Genomic DNA, 14,897 nt, shown 5'->3' with positions numbered 1-14,897 from the left:
AAGAATTTAGCAAGTGGACCCTCTTCCCAGTGAGTACCTCCACATAGACCCCTTGTCACATTCCTGAGCAGTGGCCCTTAAACACTATCGGGCTGTGTGGAGGACAAGCTCAATACTTTTCATTGCCTCTGTCAGTATCATCATGCACTATAATGTTGCTTTCCAAATCCATCTACTGCTAAATTATAGTGTTCTTGTAACTCTTGCTGTTAGTTGACAGTGACCACTGAAGAGCATACTCATAATTTTGTAGAATCCTGTTCTTTATTCCAAAAGAGTTCTTTGAAGTAAAATTTTATGACTCAGAACAAAACAAAAAGCTGTATTATTGAGGAAATAAAGTCTTAGAATAAAACAAAACATGGATTGAAAAAATACGTTATTAAAAAAGAAATATATTACAATATTAACATTTTTACACTGGCAATATACAATCTTAACAGTCTTTTTTCTTTTGCCAAATTGTTGGCAGGAAATGTTAATGATTAAAATTTTCATTTACACAAAACTTTCTCTTTTATACTGAGAGTTATTAAAATAGCCTTCCTTTTGGTATCACATTCCATTTACAAATTAGATCTTAGCTTTATGTCATTCTCTTGAGTGTAAAAAACTTGAGTTTACTTCCAAGTTGGAGGTGGGAAATAGTGCTCAAATAAAGGAATTTGGAAGAATCCTAATTGGATGTTGAATAATCATTTTGCTTTATAAAAAAACTAATGCAAAGTTTGTCATACAGTTTACTTTGCTATAAATCCAAGATTAAATTCCCTTTTATTTTTCATTTAAAGACTTGGAATGTATCATAATTTGAGTTTCTGTCATTTCACGTGAATTTTCTTCAGGGGCTGACTTCACAGCACTGGAAATTGATACACTGACTTGACGTTTCAGCATCTTCATAACCTTTCTTTTGTACCCTTTACATGCAAAGAAATATATAAAAGGGTCCATGCAGCAATTAAAGTTCATCAGGCATACAGTAAAGTGCAGAGAAATCTGGAATGACTGTCTTTGGCTACATTCCAGGAGATCAGGAAAACGAAGCTTCTTAATCATGTGCTGAATAATTGCTACATGGTAAGGTGTGAAACAGAGAATAAACACAACAATTATAAAAATTATTGTGTTGAGAGCCTTTTTGTTTATACCAGACTTCTCAGCTAGTGGGTTTTGCTTGGCAGTTTTAAAGAGTTTGCAACAGATTTGAGAATAGCAAATGAGAATAATTATGAGCGGAAGCACATATCCTATGAAACATGCACCAAGCAGAATCCAGGGAAGAGATTTTGTTTCTTCAAAGTTTGGGTATTCCATGCATGTTGTCCTTTCACTCTCCTGCTTTGACATAGATTTTATGAGTAGTGGGAGTGTTTGAGCAAATACTAGAATCCAGACAAATATGCAAATGCATTTTGCATGTTCAATTCTTTTCATCTTGTTGTATCGCAGAGGGTGTACCACGGCAAAGAACCTGTCAATGCTCAGGCAGGTCATGAAATTGACACCTGCATATGTATTGATGTAAAACACAAGAGCAGTTATCCTACACAAGGCCTCGCCGATTCTCCAGTCAAAGCCTAGGGCATAGTAGGCTATCCGTGTAGGCAAAGCAGTGGTGAAAAGTATATCAGAAATGACCAGATTTGTTGAATATAGGGTGGTAGAGTTGATTTTCTTCCTGTTTTGAATGATGACAACCAAGGCCAACAAGTTTCCCACGAGCCCAATTACAAAGACAATGCTGTAATGCAGAGGCATTACTATCCTGGCAGTGTTGTGGTGTGCGTAGAGGTCACAGTCACTTTCTGGAGAAGTTGTAGAGGCAGTAGTAAAATTGGTGTCCATTTTTATATCCATCAGCGGTGTTCAAGGTCTCTAGAAAAAAAAAACAAGTCTAATGAAAAGCAGATTTAACCCAAAGCAATGTAAACTACCTTTTTAGATCTAACTTAAAAATGTTAAGATTCATATACTTTTAAAAAATCTATGATTGCTAATATGGTTACATATATAGTAACAGGAAGAACAGAATAAGATTCATGTTTTTACATCACAATTTGGTGATTTTGGCAAAGTCCTGGGAAAGGAACTAGAGCCATTTAAATAGGACAAATTATTTTTTGTGACAAGGGGGAGTGCACTAAGTTTTTAGGCAGAACTTTCCCCTTCTTTTTGTGAATCATTTTCTGGTTAAGAATAAATTCATGTAAAGCACCCCACATTTCAGACGGGCATAAAACGCTGCTTTTAATGGACTTTCCCTCCCTACCCCCCAAGTGCATATCACTGCCAGGAAATGAAATCAGTCACACATTTATGTAGTGAAATGTGAACTTACCACAGTGATCTGATTTGTGTTAACCTAAAAAAGTATGAGAAACAAGACAAGGTTTTGTTAGGAACTAAAAGTTAGGTTTTCTTAAAAGAAAGAAAAAGATGATGAAGAAGATGACCACAACAAACATGAGAAAACTGACAAAAAAAGAAAAGGAAAAGAGAGAGAAAAAACTTAAGCTGCTTCAAGGGACAAATTAATTTTAAACTGTATTATTTCTCAGGTACCCCATTGATGCAAGTAGTATACGATGCAAGTAGTATACATTCTTTCATTCACACATAGTAGCAAGCATTACATCTGTGGTATTTTGTGTTCTGCTCTATTCATTTAACATGTTCCTGGATAAGTATAATCTATTTGTCTGTCATATGTGTAAATTTTATGTAGATATTTGATGGGTATTTTACAGTATAATTTGCTTAGCTATTCCCTTGATGAACATTTGGATTATTTCCAATTCTTGTTATAAATAGTGTTAGGATGAACTTTCAAGTCCTGAGTTGAAGAATAAAAAATTCCTACAATAAAACTCTGTGTATGAGGCTAGGCTGTGATAAAACTAAGGAAGAGTTGGGCAGTAAGTTCTGTGAAGTTATTTTTAGATGAAAATTAATTTTCTGGTAGTACTATCTATGTGCATGAATCTCTTCTGAAAGTCACCAAAGTTAAGGGGAATTTTCAGTGTATCAAGTGATGATGATTCTCTGTGTTAAAGGAAAAGGACTCTCCCTAGCCATATCGAGGCACTGACTGCAAATCCGCTTCTCTGACTGTGGTATTAAATGAATTGGATCTCTGCTAACTTATTTTTAACAATCTTGAAACAGTGATACTAACAGACAACCAGGTTACCAGAGGATTGCACTATTGTTACAGGTGTGCGTTACATAGTGTTGATAGGTTAATTGTTAAAATATGGAAATACAACCTAAACTTTTTAAAAGGGAACAGAAATGGAAGTAGAACTTATGAATCAACAGAAGACAGGAAAGGAGATTTGGGGTGAGGGGTGGAGGATAGAATGAAGATGGTCAATAAAAAACACAAAATAAGAGGGTAGAAATGTGTCACAGCAAATTTAAATGGATTGGACTTACACATTGAAAGACAGAGACTATCAGTTTGGATTTTTAAAAATCCAGGTCTGTACTACTTAGAAGAGATATAACTCAAAGTGATTCAGAAAAGCTTGGCAGAACAAATACCAAATAGTGTGAAAAGCTAGAATAGCAATATTAACATCAGAAAACATAGAATCCAAAGCACATTCAGCATTAATAGGGATAAAGACGGTCACTACAAAATTTAAAAGAGTAGTTTACAAAGAATGTAAAAATAATCATGATTGTGCATGTAACAACAAAATTTGACAGAATTTAAAGGAGAAATTGGCAAATTCACAACCTTAATGTGAGATTTTAACACATTTTTATTAGAATATGCCAGATAAGCCCTAGCTGGTTTGGCTCAGTGGATAGAATGTTGGCCCTCAGACTAAAGGGTCCCAGCCTCGATTCCAGTCAAGGGCACATACTTTGGTTTTAGGCTCTATCCCCGGCCCTGGTTGGGGTGCGTGCAGGAGGCAACTAATCCATGTGTCTCTCACATTGATGTTTCTTTGTTTCTCTTTCTGTGTCTCTCCCTCTCCCTCCCCCCCTCCGCCCCCCTCAAAAAAACAAATAAATAAATAAATGGAAAAATATCCTCAGGTGAGGATAAACAAAAAAAAAAAAGAATATGCCAGGTAAAAAAGAGATCATGGACTTAGCTTTACCCACATGACTTCAAAGCTAACAGAATTTGTGCTGAAGGCCCATGACCATTATTTGCAAATATGACTGTTACAAGGTCATCAGAAAGATCTCAGAACTTCCAGAAAAAGCATCATCTGGCAGCTCACATTTCCTGTGATTCTTGTGCAACTAAATTACAGATTCACAATAAAAAGATAAAGGATAAATTTGGAATCTAAAAAATATATTTCTAAGGAATGCCTGGGTTAAGAAATTACAATGCAAATTTTGAAGTGCTTAGTACTAAATGACAAAAATGCTACATGCCAAAACTGAGGGATGTGGCTAAAGAGTTCATTGAAGATGGATGCAAAGCGTTGAATATATTTATTTTTAAAAAGGTTAAAATAGGTTAGTTAAATATGTAGCTCAAGAAGCTAGAAAGGAACTGAGTTTGCCCAAAGAAGGTAAAAACAAATAAAAATAATTGCAGAAATTAATGAAATAGAAAAAAAAACAATAAATATGGACTTTGTATTTTGTACAGAAAAAGGTGAAGTGATTCTTGAAAAGGAAGTCATGGGAATTGCAACTGTGGAATAAATGTAGAAAAAAAAGCTTTATCCAGTTCGTGTGAGAAGTAACTTTCCAAGAACTAAGACTAGACACGAGGGAGAAAGGAAAATTCCAGGCAAAGGCTGCATCTTAGGAACAGCAGCAAGAGCTTCTTTTATTTTTCTACTTTTTATGAAAAAAAAAAATTGCTTTCTGAAAATCTTAACAGATACATGTTATTTTGAAAAATATTTCCAAGCACGTTCATGGGAACTGCTTTTTAAAATACACAATAGGGAAAAATACATTGTGGAGTCTCATCATTCTCCATGTGATTATTATTATAGAGACTAGGAAAGTTACCACTAATGTAAGAATCAAAGAAGACTGTGCTATTTCTTGTCAAGTTGTAAATGTGTGTTTACCCTCTATACTGAATTAAATATAGCATCCAGTAGAGCTGGAAATGGCAGGGGTTTCAAAACATTTTAAGTCAAAGCATGTTTAACACCATATTAATTATAAAGGTGAGCATCTGCAGTCAAGTTAAATGTCCACCGTTAGGGGGTTGGTTAAATATTTTATGGTATAGCCATATAGTGGAATACTATGCAGCCATTGAAAATAGCAGTGTACATGCCTATTTCTTGACAGGGAATAATGTTAAGTAGGAAACAAATTGCATAACATACCACTTTGGGGGGAGGAAAAGCAACTGTACACACACACACACACACCCCTGCATGGATATATATGTCAAATATAATTTTGTACAAGTAATTTTTAAGTTTTTTTTAATGTAGTCTAAAATTTTATCATTGAAAATGACTGTGAAATAAGTAAATAGATAAATATAGTTTTTTAATCTGAGGGAAAAACATTTTAATTCAGCTCTTTTTATGAAAACCTTGTCCTGTGACACGCTTTTCAAAGTTAGCCCTTTAATGCTCTTTAGTCAGCTTTGTGCATTAGTTTTTTTAGGTGCCTACCTTTAAGTCATGTCTCGAAGAACTCTCTTAACCCTGCAGGGTGAGTGTTGCCATCACCCACCTACTTTCCATGTGAGGAAACTGAGTGCCAGGGAGGTTTAAGGTCATGCTGGATCCTTCTCTCTGATGACTTGGCTTCAAGTCTCTTTCCCATCCTTGGCAGGGGCAGCTAATTCATCCTGCCCTGGAAATGCGGAGAGGTTGTGCCTTCAAAGTGGCCTAAGCTTTCATGCTATCTTTACCTGTAAATTAACAGCCTGGGCACCACGTGGCCCAGCTTCTCCTGAGTAGGGGAATGATTCTTCCTCAGGACAGCAGGGCTCCCACTTCCATGTGAGGTGTCTTTCCAAATGGAAAGCCAGACCTGCGGCCACCACCTTATAAACTGTGATGGAAGACTGTGGAGGGGCCTTGTACTACCCACCCTAGTCCTATGTCAATCAAAGAAAGGCCTTGCATAGTTTGGTCATGTAAATGTCATGCTTCAGAAATGCTCTTAGGGAAAGAAGGATCTAGGCTGTTTTGAAATACGTTTATTTGGATATTTACTAACCTGTTGAAGGTTGATTTCATTAGTCAACAACTCTATTATACTACTTTACTTCTTGCTTACATCTATCTATATTATTAATGCTATAGTTTTAGTTAATTTTACCTTTTCCAAATTGACAGAAAAATCCTTTCATGTATATGCCTATTGTTATCCTAGTCTTATATCAGTCATTCCCAATTTATTATCATCTTCCCTCAGAGACATTATTTTATACTTTTCTTTAATCATCTTAGAATTTAGGATTACCTCCCTGAACCTTGACTTACTCCATTTTTTAACTCATCAATAAGTGTTTTTAGTGCCTCTATATGCGAGGTCCTGGAAATACAGATATGATATCTTTTAATACCCGAGGGCCTAAAACTGAAAGATGAATGTATGATATTCAGAATGTGCTATTATCTGACTGAGGTGTTTTCTCAATATTCTCTGCTGTGGTTTCTTCTCACACACACCAGGGTTCTGCTTGCTCTTTTCATTATAGTGCTCCTTTACCAGCCTTTGGATTGCAGATCCCACTTTTAGCCATTCCTCTTTTATTCATAACTAATTAACTAACTAATTTCCTTTCTCTAATTTATTTACTTTAGAATATATTTTAAGTATTTCACATTTTCATAATTATTAGGCAACAGCTTTTGACATGTTATTTAGGATAGATATACCAAGTTGTACTTGAAAATACTATGACTTGTCATTTTATGGCATAGAGAAAAGCGTGAAGAAGTGTTTGTTCTAGGTATTTTTTCCTTAGAATACTTTAAGAATTATAATTTCCTCATAATGCTTTCTAGTGAGAAGATATGTGTGGTCCCTAAGCTATCATTAATGTCCCACCCCAGGGGACATAAATAAGGACTGCAATCTTTGCCCTGAAGGCACTGATAGTAACTAGGCTGCATGAGATGTGGGTCCTTAATTCAGGTTCCACCAGAGGAACACCTTTTCCTCCTGAAATTAAACTACCTGGCAGGTACTCGGGCAACAATCTATGCCACTTTTGTTAATAAGCAAAGGAAACCATCTCAGGATTGTCTCTATAATACAATATTAATCCTTTCACTTACTGTTATCTGAACATGCATAAAACAACAAGTTATTCCACAGGGAAATATCCTCCAAAGTATTTTTGCTTATGTTTTTCTCTAGAGTTGAGTTCATTACTAATAGAGTAGCTAATGTTTCTTAAGACACTATCATCTCATTTTTGCATAACCGGACATGTTGACATGAACTGGCAAGTTTTTTTCTAGCCACAGAAAGGAAAAAATAAAAGCCCCTCCCCCCACCCACCCTCAACTCATTCATTAATAGTTAAGAAAATTGTCTAAGTTCTAATGTAACCTGTATTCTGGAAATATTTACCCTAGACACCAACTTGGAGCCTTTTTGTGATTTTTCTCAGGGCACACATAGAAACCTTATGCAATTTCAATTTACTTGCTTGGCAATTATTTCCTTAGCTTTTATTTGTGGCAGAAACAGAATAAACCTTCACTATATTCAAAGATTTAGTAAGTGCTAGAATACCAGCTTTAATTTTTGCTTTAAGATTCTTGAAAAGTCACCATCACCCCCAGTATTTATTCTCTTAGTAATCATACACCTTAAATGAAAAGGGTTAAACTTCTGGTGATTTTGTTTATATTCAGGCCTCAGCAATGAATTGAATGGGTCAAGTCATGCTGAAATGATAATAAATAGGAGGTGATTTCTCTATAAGGTGAAGTCTGCTCAAGAATGTTTACACATCGAGATGCTCTGACTCAAAGTGTCCACAGTGGCATGCACCAAAGAGGAAGTTCAGGAGCACACTTTCAAAAACAACCATGAGAGCCACAGAAATGTGGATACATATACATATACATATACATATACATATACATATACATATACATACATGTATATATATGAATTATATTTGAATATTGTTAAAGAATAGTGTTTGGTCCAGTTCTTTCTCTAATTTCTGTTGATAAACTGTCCTTTGGCTATTTTAGAGATAAGATTGAGGGAAATATTCTGGAGTAAGGAACAATCAGATCCCTAGAAAAGGAGGGGGCCAACACAGGCTCAGAGTTACTGGAATAAGAAGGATTCTGTCGACTGAGGAAATAGGGCAGCACAGATGTATCAGGACAGCAGGCTGAGGCTGTCTAGTGCCCTTGAAGACACACATAACTCATGGAAGAAAGAAATCATTGCTTTTTTTCCTAGTTTTCTAACTATTTTCCAATTATTTGACAAAGCCTCCTTGAACTTGAAGCTGAGCCAGCAGGGACGTTGGAGTTCAGTCCAGTGTCACACATACTGGGGTCTAGCACTCAACCAATGATTTTTTTTTCATCTTTTTTTTTAGTTAAATAACTGAAATAGGCAGGTGGGAAATATCAACTCCTGATTGTGGGGAAGAAACCCAAGGCACAGACAGGCTGTGACCAGCACAGGCACTGCCTCTCAGCACTCACTTCTTTGGCAAAGTTGGACTGACATTCATAGCGTTGCTACTCAACTGCTTTAATAGTACACAGCCCAGTTAACTGAGTAAAATAAATCTTTCTACGCTATTAGGTGATTTTTTTTTTTTTCTTAACTAGCTCTGAGTCCTGCATTAATAGCTAAGACTGTGTCCTAGCTGCATTTTTTGGCAGGAAATAGGGAATATTGTTCAGAAAGGTGACCCACTGGCAGCTGCCTGTCCTTTCTCAAAAAGAACCTAACACGTGCCAGAGTGTTTATGGTCGAGAGTTGTCCCTGGTCAGTGTGTCTGAAGGGACCTCACTGCCCTGCCTCCCTGGAGCTCACTTTTTCTGGCTTGTGGAAATATGACCCAGCTGCCACCCACAGCATGGTATGGTTCTGAGGTCTGCAGAGGGCCATCTACAGGATGATTCACAGAGAACTGTTTCAAGGCCAGTGGTCGCCAGTCTGCAGTTCTTTTTGCCTTTATAGTGTCCTGAGCTCAGTGGACACTCAGTGAAGACCAACTCCAGCTTCTGTAAACGTTTACATTGGAATTGCTGGGACAGTGAAAGGTGCCTGACACTTAAATTATTTGGTTAAACACCCACTTGCACATCGAGGGTTTTACATGTTCCAGCTATTTTCCTTTCACCTTCCACTGATTATTTATTCCTTGTGTGGCTTTTGGTAACTTTAGCACTGACTAGGCTGCTATGAAAATTGTCAAAGATGAAGACAAAGGAGGTAGTAACTCTCAGGACTCAAATTCTATGACATAACATTTAAGAACTGTAAGAAACAAGAATCCCACCATAATCATTTCAGTGTAAGGAAGACAAATACTGTTTTCATGAGGCATGATTTGACCTGTGTGCAGGATAACTAGCTGTGTGATATAAAACGGCTCTTTATAGTGAAGGTCTGAGTTTGTATAATCTTTATCCTCTGAGTCAAACAGAATTAGTGTCCCTCAGTACAGGTGCCAAGTCAGGGACATGGAGGTGGCCAGGACTCTTGTGTCTCCCCCCCCCCCCCCACTGTCTCCAATCAGCCAGCATTTCCTGTGCCTGCAGCCTCCTGACCCTCCTCTGCACCCGTGTTTATGTCTGTCGTCTGCCTGTGTGTACTACTCACACCACCTCTGCCGGCCTTCAGGCAGCCCTCACTCCTGTTTGCAGCCACTGCAGCAGTTGCCACAGTGTGCTTCAGGTGGCAGACGGAAAGCTCTCTGTTGTGACACACTTTCCTTCATGACTGGGCTCCACTTCCCTCTCCCACTGCGTCTCTGGCCATCGTCCCTCTTCTGATGCCTTGGCTCCCGCCACACTAACTTCCTTGATGCCCTGTATTCTCGCATAACTCTGTGCCTTTTTGACGTCCTTCCTTCTGTCTTGGTGCCTCCTCTCCTCTTGTCATGTAATCTTAGTTTCTGCTCTCCTTCAAGACTTACTTCAAAATCAGCTGCTCCTGGAAGCTTCTCTGATTTTATTCTCTCCTGCTCACTCCCAGCACCCGCAGGAAGGCAGAGTCAGGTATCCTTGCTAGGGCACTGTTTTGCAATACCATGTGTTGTTTGGCTTCTTTTTTTTCTGTTTCCCACTGGTCAGTGAAGTCCTATGAGTAGAGACCATATTGTTAATTTTGTGTCTCTCCAGCTGACCCATAATTGATGTTCAATAAATACGCATTAGCCCTGGCTGGTGCAGCTTGGTTGGTTGGAGTGCCATCCCATGCACTGAAGGGTCAGGGCACATACCCAAGTTGAGGGTTCCATCCCTGGTCGGGGCTCATGCGGAGGGCAACCAATTGATGTTTCTCTCTCTCCCTCTTCCTTCCTCTCTAAAATCAATTTTTAAAAAAGAAGAATAGCAAAACCCCAGCTTTCTTGATGCTCCGTCAAGGGTTCTTTAGATTAACGTAAGCTCTTGACTAATAACAGTAACCAGTATTGTTAAGCACAGATTACTGCAGGCACTGCCCTGGCACTCTACATAAAGTCACATAAATCCTCACAAACTTTCACAGATCAGTTTGAATGGATGAAACAGGCACAGTGCACTTCTGTGAAGATAGAGTTAAGTGTTAGAATCAATCCAGGCAGTTTGGCTGCAGTAATCACACTCAGTGCCATACATTTTCTTCCCGGCTCCTATTTCCAGGATGATCTAATGTTATTGGTAGAAATAAGTAAACTATGAAGAGATCTCAAAACTTTAACGCAAGAGAGAAGAGGAGGGCTAGGGAGACAAGAAGCGAAGCGGGGGGAGGGAAATATGTTGCCTGGAATAAAAGAATTCATTAATTTGGAGCATATTTTAAAATTAAAAGCTTTAGAAATGATTTTAGATTTTACTATTTTTAACAATATTTCTACGAAGCCCTCTGGACTGAAATTTCTGTTGAAAGAAAAAGGTGGCTACCCAAGATAGCTTTTATGTTATTAATTTATTTTTATAGTACTTTTTAAGTATTTGCAGATATTTGACAAAATGTTTTTATTCTTCTCTTTGGGCTTTTAAGACACAATAAGGATCTTTGTTATCTCTACAGTGTTCACAGGATTTTCACATGCGTTATCTCATCTTGTGCTGAAGCCTGTATTTTGCAGACGTCTTGGGAGGTTAAGAAACTGAACAGACTGGGGGATACTACACATCCTCAGCACATACCACACCCTAGGGCCTGTTACCGCTCCAGCAGGCCTTTAACCGTAGCAGGAAGAACAGCATCATTTGTACATTCCTTTACTGGGTGCTCAGCTCTTTTTTAAAGTGTAAACTTCTTAAGGAGGATGGCTTTATCTTATACAACATTTTCATCACATAGAGTGTTTCAGAACTGTCCTATAATAGATATCATAAATGCTTATGGAATACATAACTGAGTGAAAGTCATATAGTGACCCGAGTTAATATTTATTCCATTAAACGACTGGTCATGTTATTACTGAAAAGTTCTCGGAAGCCAGTTAAAGGAAATTACCACCACCATTTGTTAGGTGAGCATGTATGTGAGGATGCTTTGTAGAGTGGTGTGCTCTCTGCAGTGTTGTGTCCAAAAGGACAATTAAACCCCAGAGAGAAAATGTGCACTGAAATAATACTAGCAAATGCAGAGTCCAGACAGTAAGCACAGTTAGATTTATAACCATACATAGACTCAGTCTGTGTGTAAAATATTCCATAAAGACCTGAAAATAGTTTAAAAAATCCTTCTCAGAGAAGTGATAGGGCAAGGAAACTTTGCCTGTTGGATTCATCCTTTAGCAGTTTAATGGGCAGAAGGAGGGAGAATAGTGATAGCAGACAGTTTCCTAGCAGTTAGTATGAGAGCCAGAGTTATAAGGACTTGGCGGTGGTATTACTCCACATTTTACAAAGGAAGCAACTAGTGCCAGAGATGTCAGATGACTTGCCTAAGGCCACACAGCTCAGGTTTGAGCCAGCCTCCAAAGCTGGGCTCGTAACCACTGCACTGTATTATGCTTAGAGCGACACCCCAAGAAAACTCAAAACCACACCCTCCTTTAGAGGAAGTTTCCTCACAGTTTATATTTTGTCAAAAGTTCCTGTTACCTTCATTCCAAACCTGGCATAAATATTGGCAAAACACTGCATATAATTCCTTGTTTTGTGGGTTTTTTTAAGCACATACAAGTTCTAGAAAAATATATGGAGGCATGTTTAACCTTACTAATCATCAAATGAATATAAAGCAAACAACAGATATTCTTTTCTTTTACTTATCAGATTAATGGTTTATATTTAGAGTTGAAATACTAAGAAACAGTGAAGCCCAGACTGCAACTGATCAGAGAGTAAATTGATAAAATGTTTTTATAAACCAAAAACATCAGTTTATATCAAAAGAAATAATACAAGTATATAAAAGACTTTTTGTTTGTAGATATGTGGCCAAATAGTAAAATGTTACAACTCTTCTTTTTGTGCTGAATAACTTTTATATATACAATACATTTAAGTTTAGGAATACCTTATCTTAAAATAACTTTGTTCCTTTCCCTTCATATTAAAGCATCCTGAAGTTTTGGCATTATTTGCCAACATTTACTTGATACTGTTCTTTTGTAATTGTGAGTTCACACAGAAATGCAAAGTAAGCCTATTTTTTGGCAAAGCTGTTTCTGGCACAATCCATTGCTTTCACCTAGCTTAATACTAGCTGGTCAGAACTGCCAGTCACTAGAGTTTAAACTCTATTAATAACATAATTTTTGCTAGAAATGTTTATAGCTTGCTATTGAGTAGATTCTTTCCCTTTACCTGTACCTTAAGTAGGCTTTCAAAGTTTTTCTTAACTCAAAAGATTTTGTTGCAAAAGCAAAATATGTAGCACTTACCCCTCGGTGACTTGTTCTGGCCCCTGTGTAGTCGTCGTCAGGATTTGACCAAACTGAAGTAGGTTAACCTTGGCATGTTGTTCTGAGAGAGATTATGCAGACATCCTTTTATGGTGGTGACTTTTTTTTTTCTGTCACCCTGTGACTGAGCATAGTAAGTTAACCTCATGTGTGCGTGCGTGTACACTTTTTTTAAAAAATGGGAAGTGAAATTTTTCTGTTAGTGATTTTTTTTTTAATAGTTATCCAAAAACCCCTTGGAATTTATGAATTGCTGATATCTGTGGAACTTTATAAATTTTTCTATAAAGATGCATTTTAAAAAATTATGTGAGAGAGACTAAAGCAGTAGACCTTGATCAGTAAAATCAACGAATCATAGTTACTGGTGATGTTATATCTATAATCTGTGTAAAGTATTTTTAAGTGTTTTAAGGGGAAAAGAATGTCAACTTTGTCAGTTTTGTCTACCTGGAAACTTGCTCAACAGCTTATAAGAAAGAAAAGTTTCTGTGGTGAGTGGAAGAAAGATGCTCTTTTGCATATATATACAGAGATTAGTTAATGTTTTTAAGCAGGAGGCTAACTTGACTGAATCAGTGGCTGCATGGACACAGGAATAACAAGGGAAAAGTTGATGGGATTTTGCAGCTAAAATTGAGCCTCTTGTGAAAAGGGTAAAGGAGACCTATGCTGTTCACCTTAGTTTTAGTTGACTGTTTAAATCAACAGTGTAACATGGCTATCTATCTGTAAGCTAAATTAAGTAAAATATAGTGCTCAAAACAAAAGAGGTGATATTTACACTTATCCAGGACCAATCTGGCTATTCCCAGTCAGCATTTTACAAAGGGCACAGATGACTTAGAGCTTGTGTGGGATCTGAGGGGTCTGGATCCTAGGTCTTAGGAGAAATGATTGAATAGACTGAGAATGTTTAGGCTTAGCAGGGATGTGATCGCTGTTATCATGCATTTGGAAGACATATTGTAGAAAAGGGTTTAGGTTGCATATGTCAGTCTTCCTAGCTCCAGCGAAGGAAAGCCAATAAAAAGAAACTACTGGAGATAATTTTCAAATCAAAATATGAGTTTAGTTCCCAGAAGTTAGCATCATAAAAACATGGATTAGGCTGTCTCTTATTTAGATGCTTGCGTAACCTGGATGATTCTTTTGAAAGAGTCTGTAGAGTATTGAATCATTTGGTAGGAATTTGTGGCTCTGTGACCCCAGAGGCCCTTTTATTTTAAGAGTCTGTCAAAATAGCCTCTCAGAGGTATTATTCAATTAGAAGCATATTAGGTTCTTCCTAGCTCTAAAATGCTGAGAACTGTGGAGAAACCTTGTCAAACAGAACACTTCTTTGGGCCTCTACCCCACAATTTATGAAATAAAAATCATTGAACTAAAAATGGTCAACACGATAATTCCCAGTTCAAAAAGATCCAATGAGGGGAAAGAAGAGATTTTATGATTTGATGGATAAATATGATAAAATATAGTTCCTTTAAACTTTGAATTGGAGAATACTTGAAGTTTTTGAATTTGTTGAAAGGCCATTCTGGTGGGATGTGTTGGTTTTTAATTTTTGAAAGCATTTTTATTAAGTAAAACATTGTTATACAATAAATAACTCATCTAGGTAAGGTAAATGTACCTAGAAAACTGGGTCTACATCTTTTTTGGTATTAGAATAGTCAAGTGTATAAAGAAGAGGGGATAGAGTAATTGTCCTGCAAGATACTATTGAGTTTCAGGGTAAGATAATTTCATGAGTTCACAAACCTTATTTTTATTGTTGTTGAAAGTTACCAGGATTTTTTTAGTTGTACTATAAAAGTACAACTTTTTCTTATACATAAACGTCCTTTTCTGTATAAGAGGAAAGGTAGACATTTGTGAC

General features: G+C 37.1%; 2 protein-coding genes across 5 annotated transcripts in view; one reads left to right on the top strand and one right to left on the bottom strand.

The window, feature by feature from the left end:
- UBAC2 (UBA domain containing 2) overlaps nucleotides 1–14,897 on the top strand; it is a 147,195-nt gene that overhangs the window by 101,257 nt on the left and 31,041 nt on the right.
- Nucleotides 246–13,134, bottom strand: GPR183 (G protein-coupled receptor 183). Of its 4 annotated transcripts, XM_036296848.1 has the most exons (4): nucleotides 12,995–13,134; nucleotides 10,085–10,248; nucleotides 2,342–2,365; nucleotides 246–1,878 (listed from the first exon to the last, which is right to left on the bottom strand). In XM_036296848.1, the coding sequence occupies exon 4, from the start codon at nucleotides 1,858–1,860 to the stop codon at nucleotides 775–777; it is 1,086 nt and encodes a 361-aa protein (XP_036152741.1). In that variant the 5' UTR covers nucleotides 1,861–1,878; nucleotides 2,342–2,365; nucleotides 10,085–10,248; nucleotides 12,995–13,134; the 3' UTR covers nucleotides 246–774. The 4 variants fall into 4 exon arrangements, with proteins under 4 accessions (XP_036152741.1, XP_036152742.1, XP_036152744.1 ...); XM_036296849.1 differs by lacking the exon at nucleotides 2,342–2,365 and having other exon boundaries at nucleotides 246–1,876; XM_036296851.1 differs by lacking the exon at nucleotides 10,085–10,248 and having other exon boundaries at nucleotides 12,995–13,114.

This window comes from Myotis myotis, unplaced genomic scaffold, assembly GCF_014108235.1.
Source record: "Myotis myotis isolate mMyoMyo1 unplaced genomic scaffold, mMyoMyo1.p scaffold_m19_p_3, whole genome shotgun sequence".
NCBI lineage: Eukaryota > Metazoa > Chordata > Mammalia > Chiroptera > Vespertilionidae > Myotis > Myotis myotis.
The sequence above is the reverse complement of the archived record's forward strand: the minus strand, read 5'-3'. Positions and strand labels throughout refer to the sequence as shown.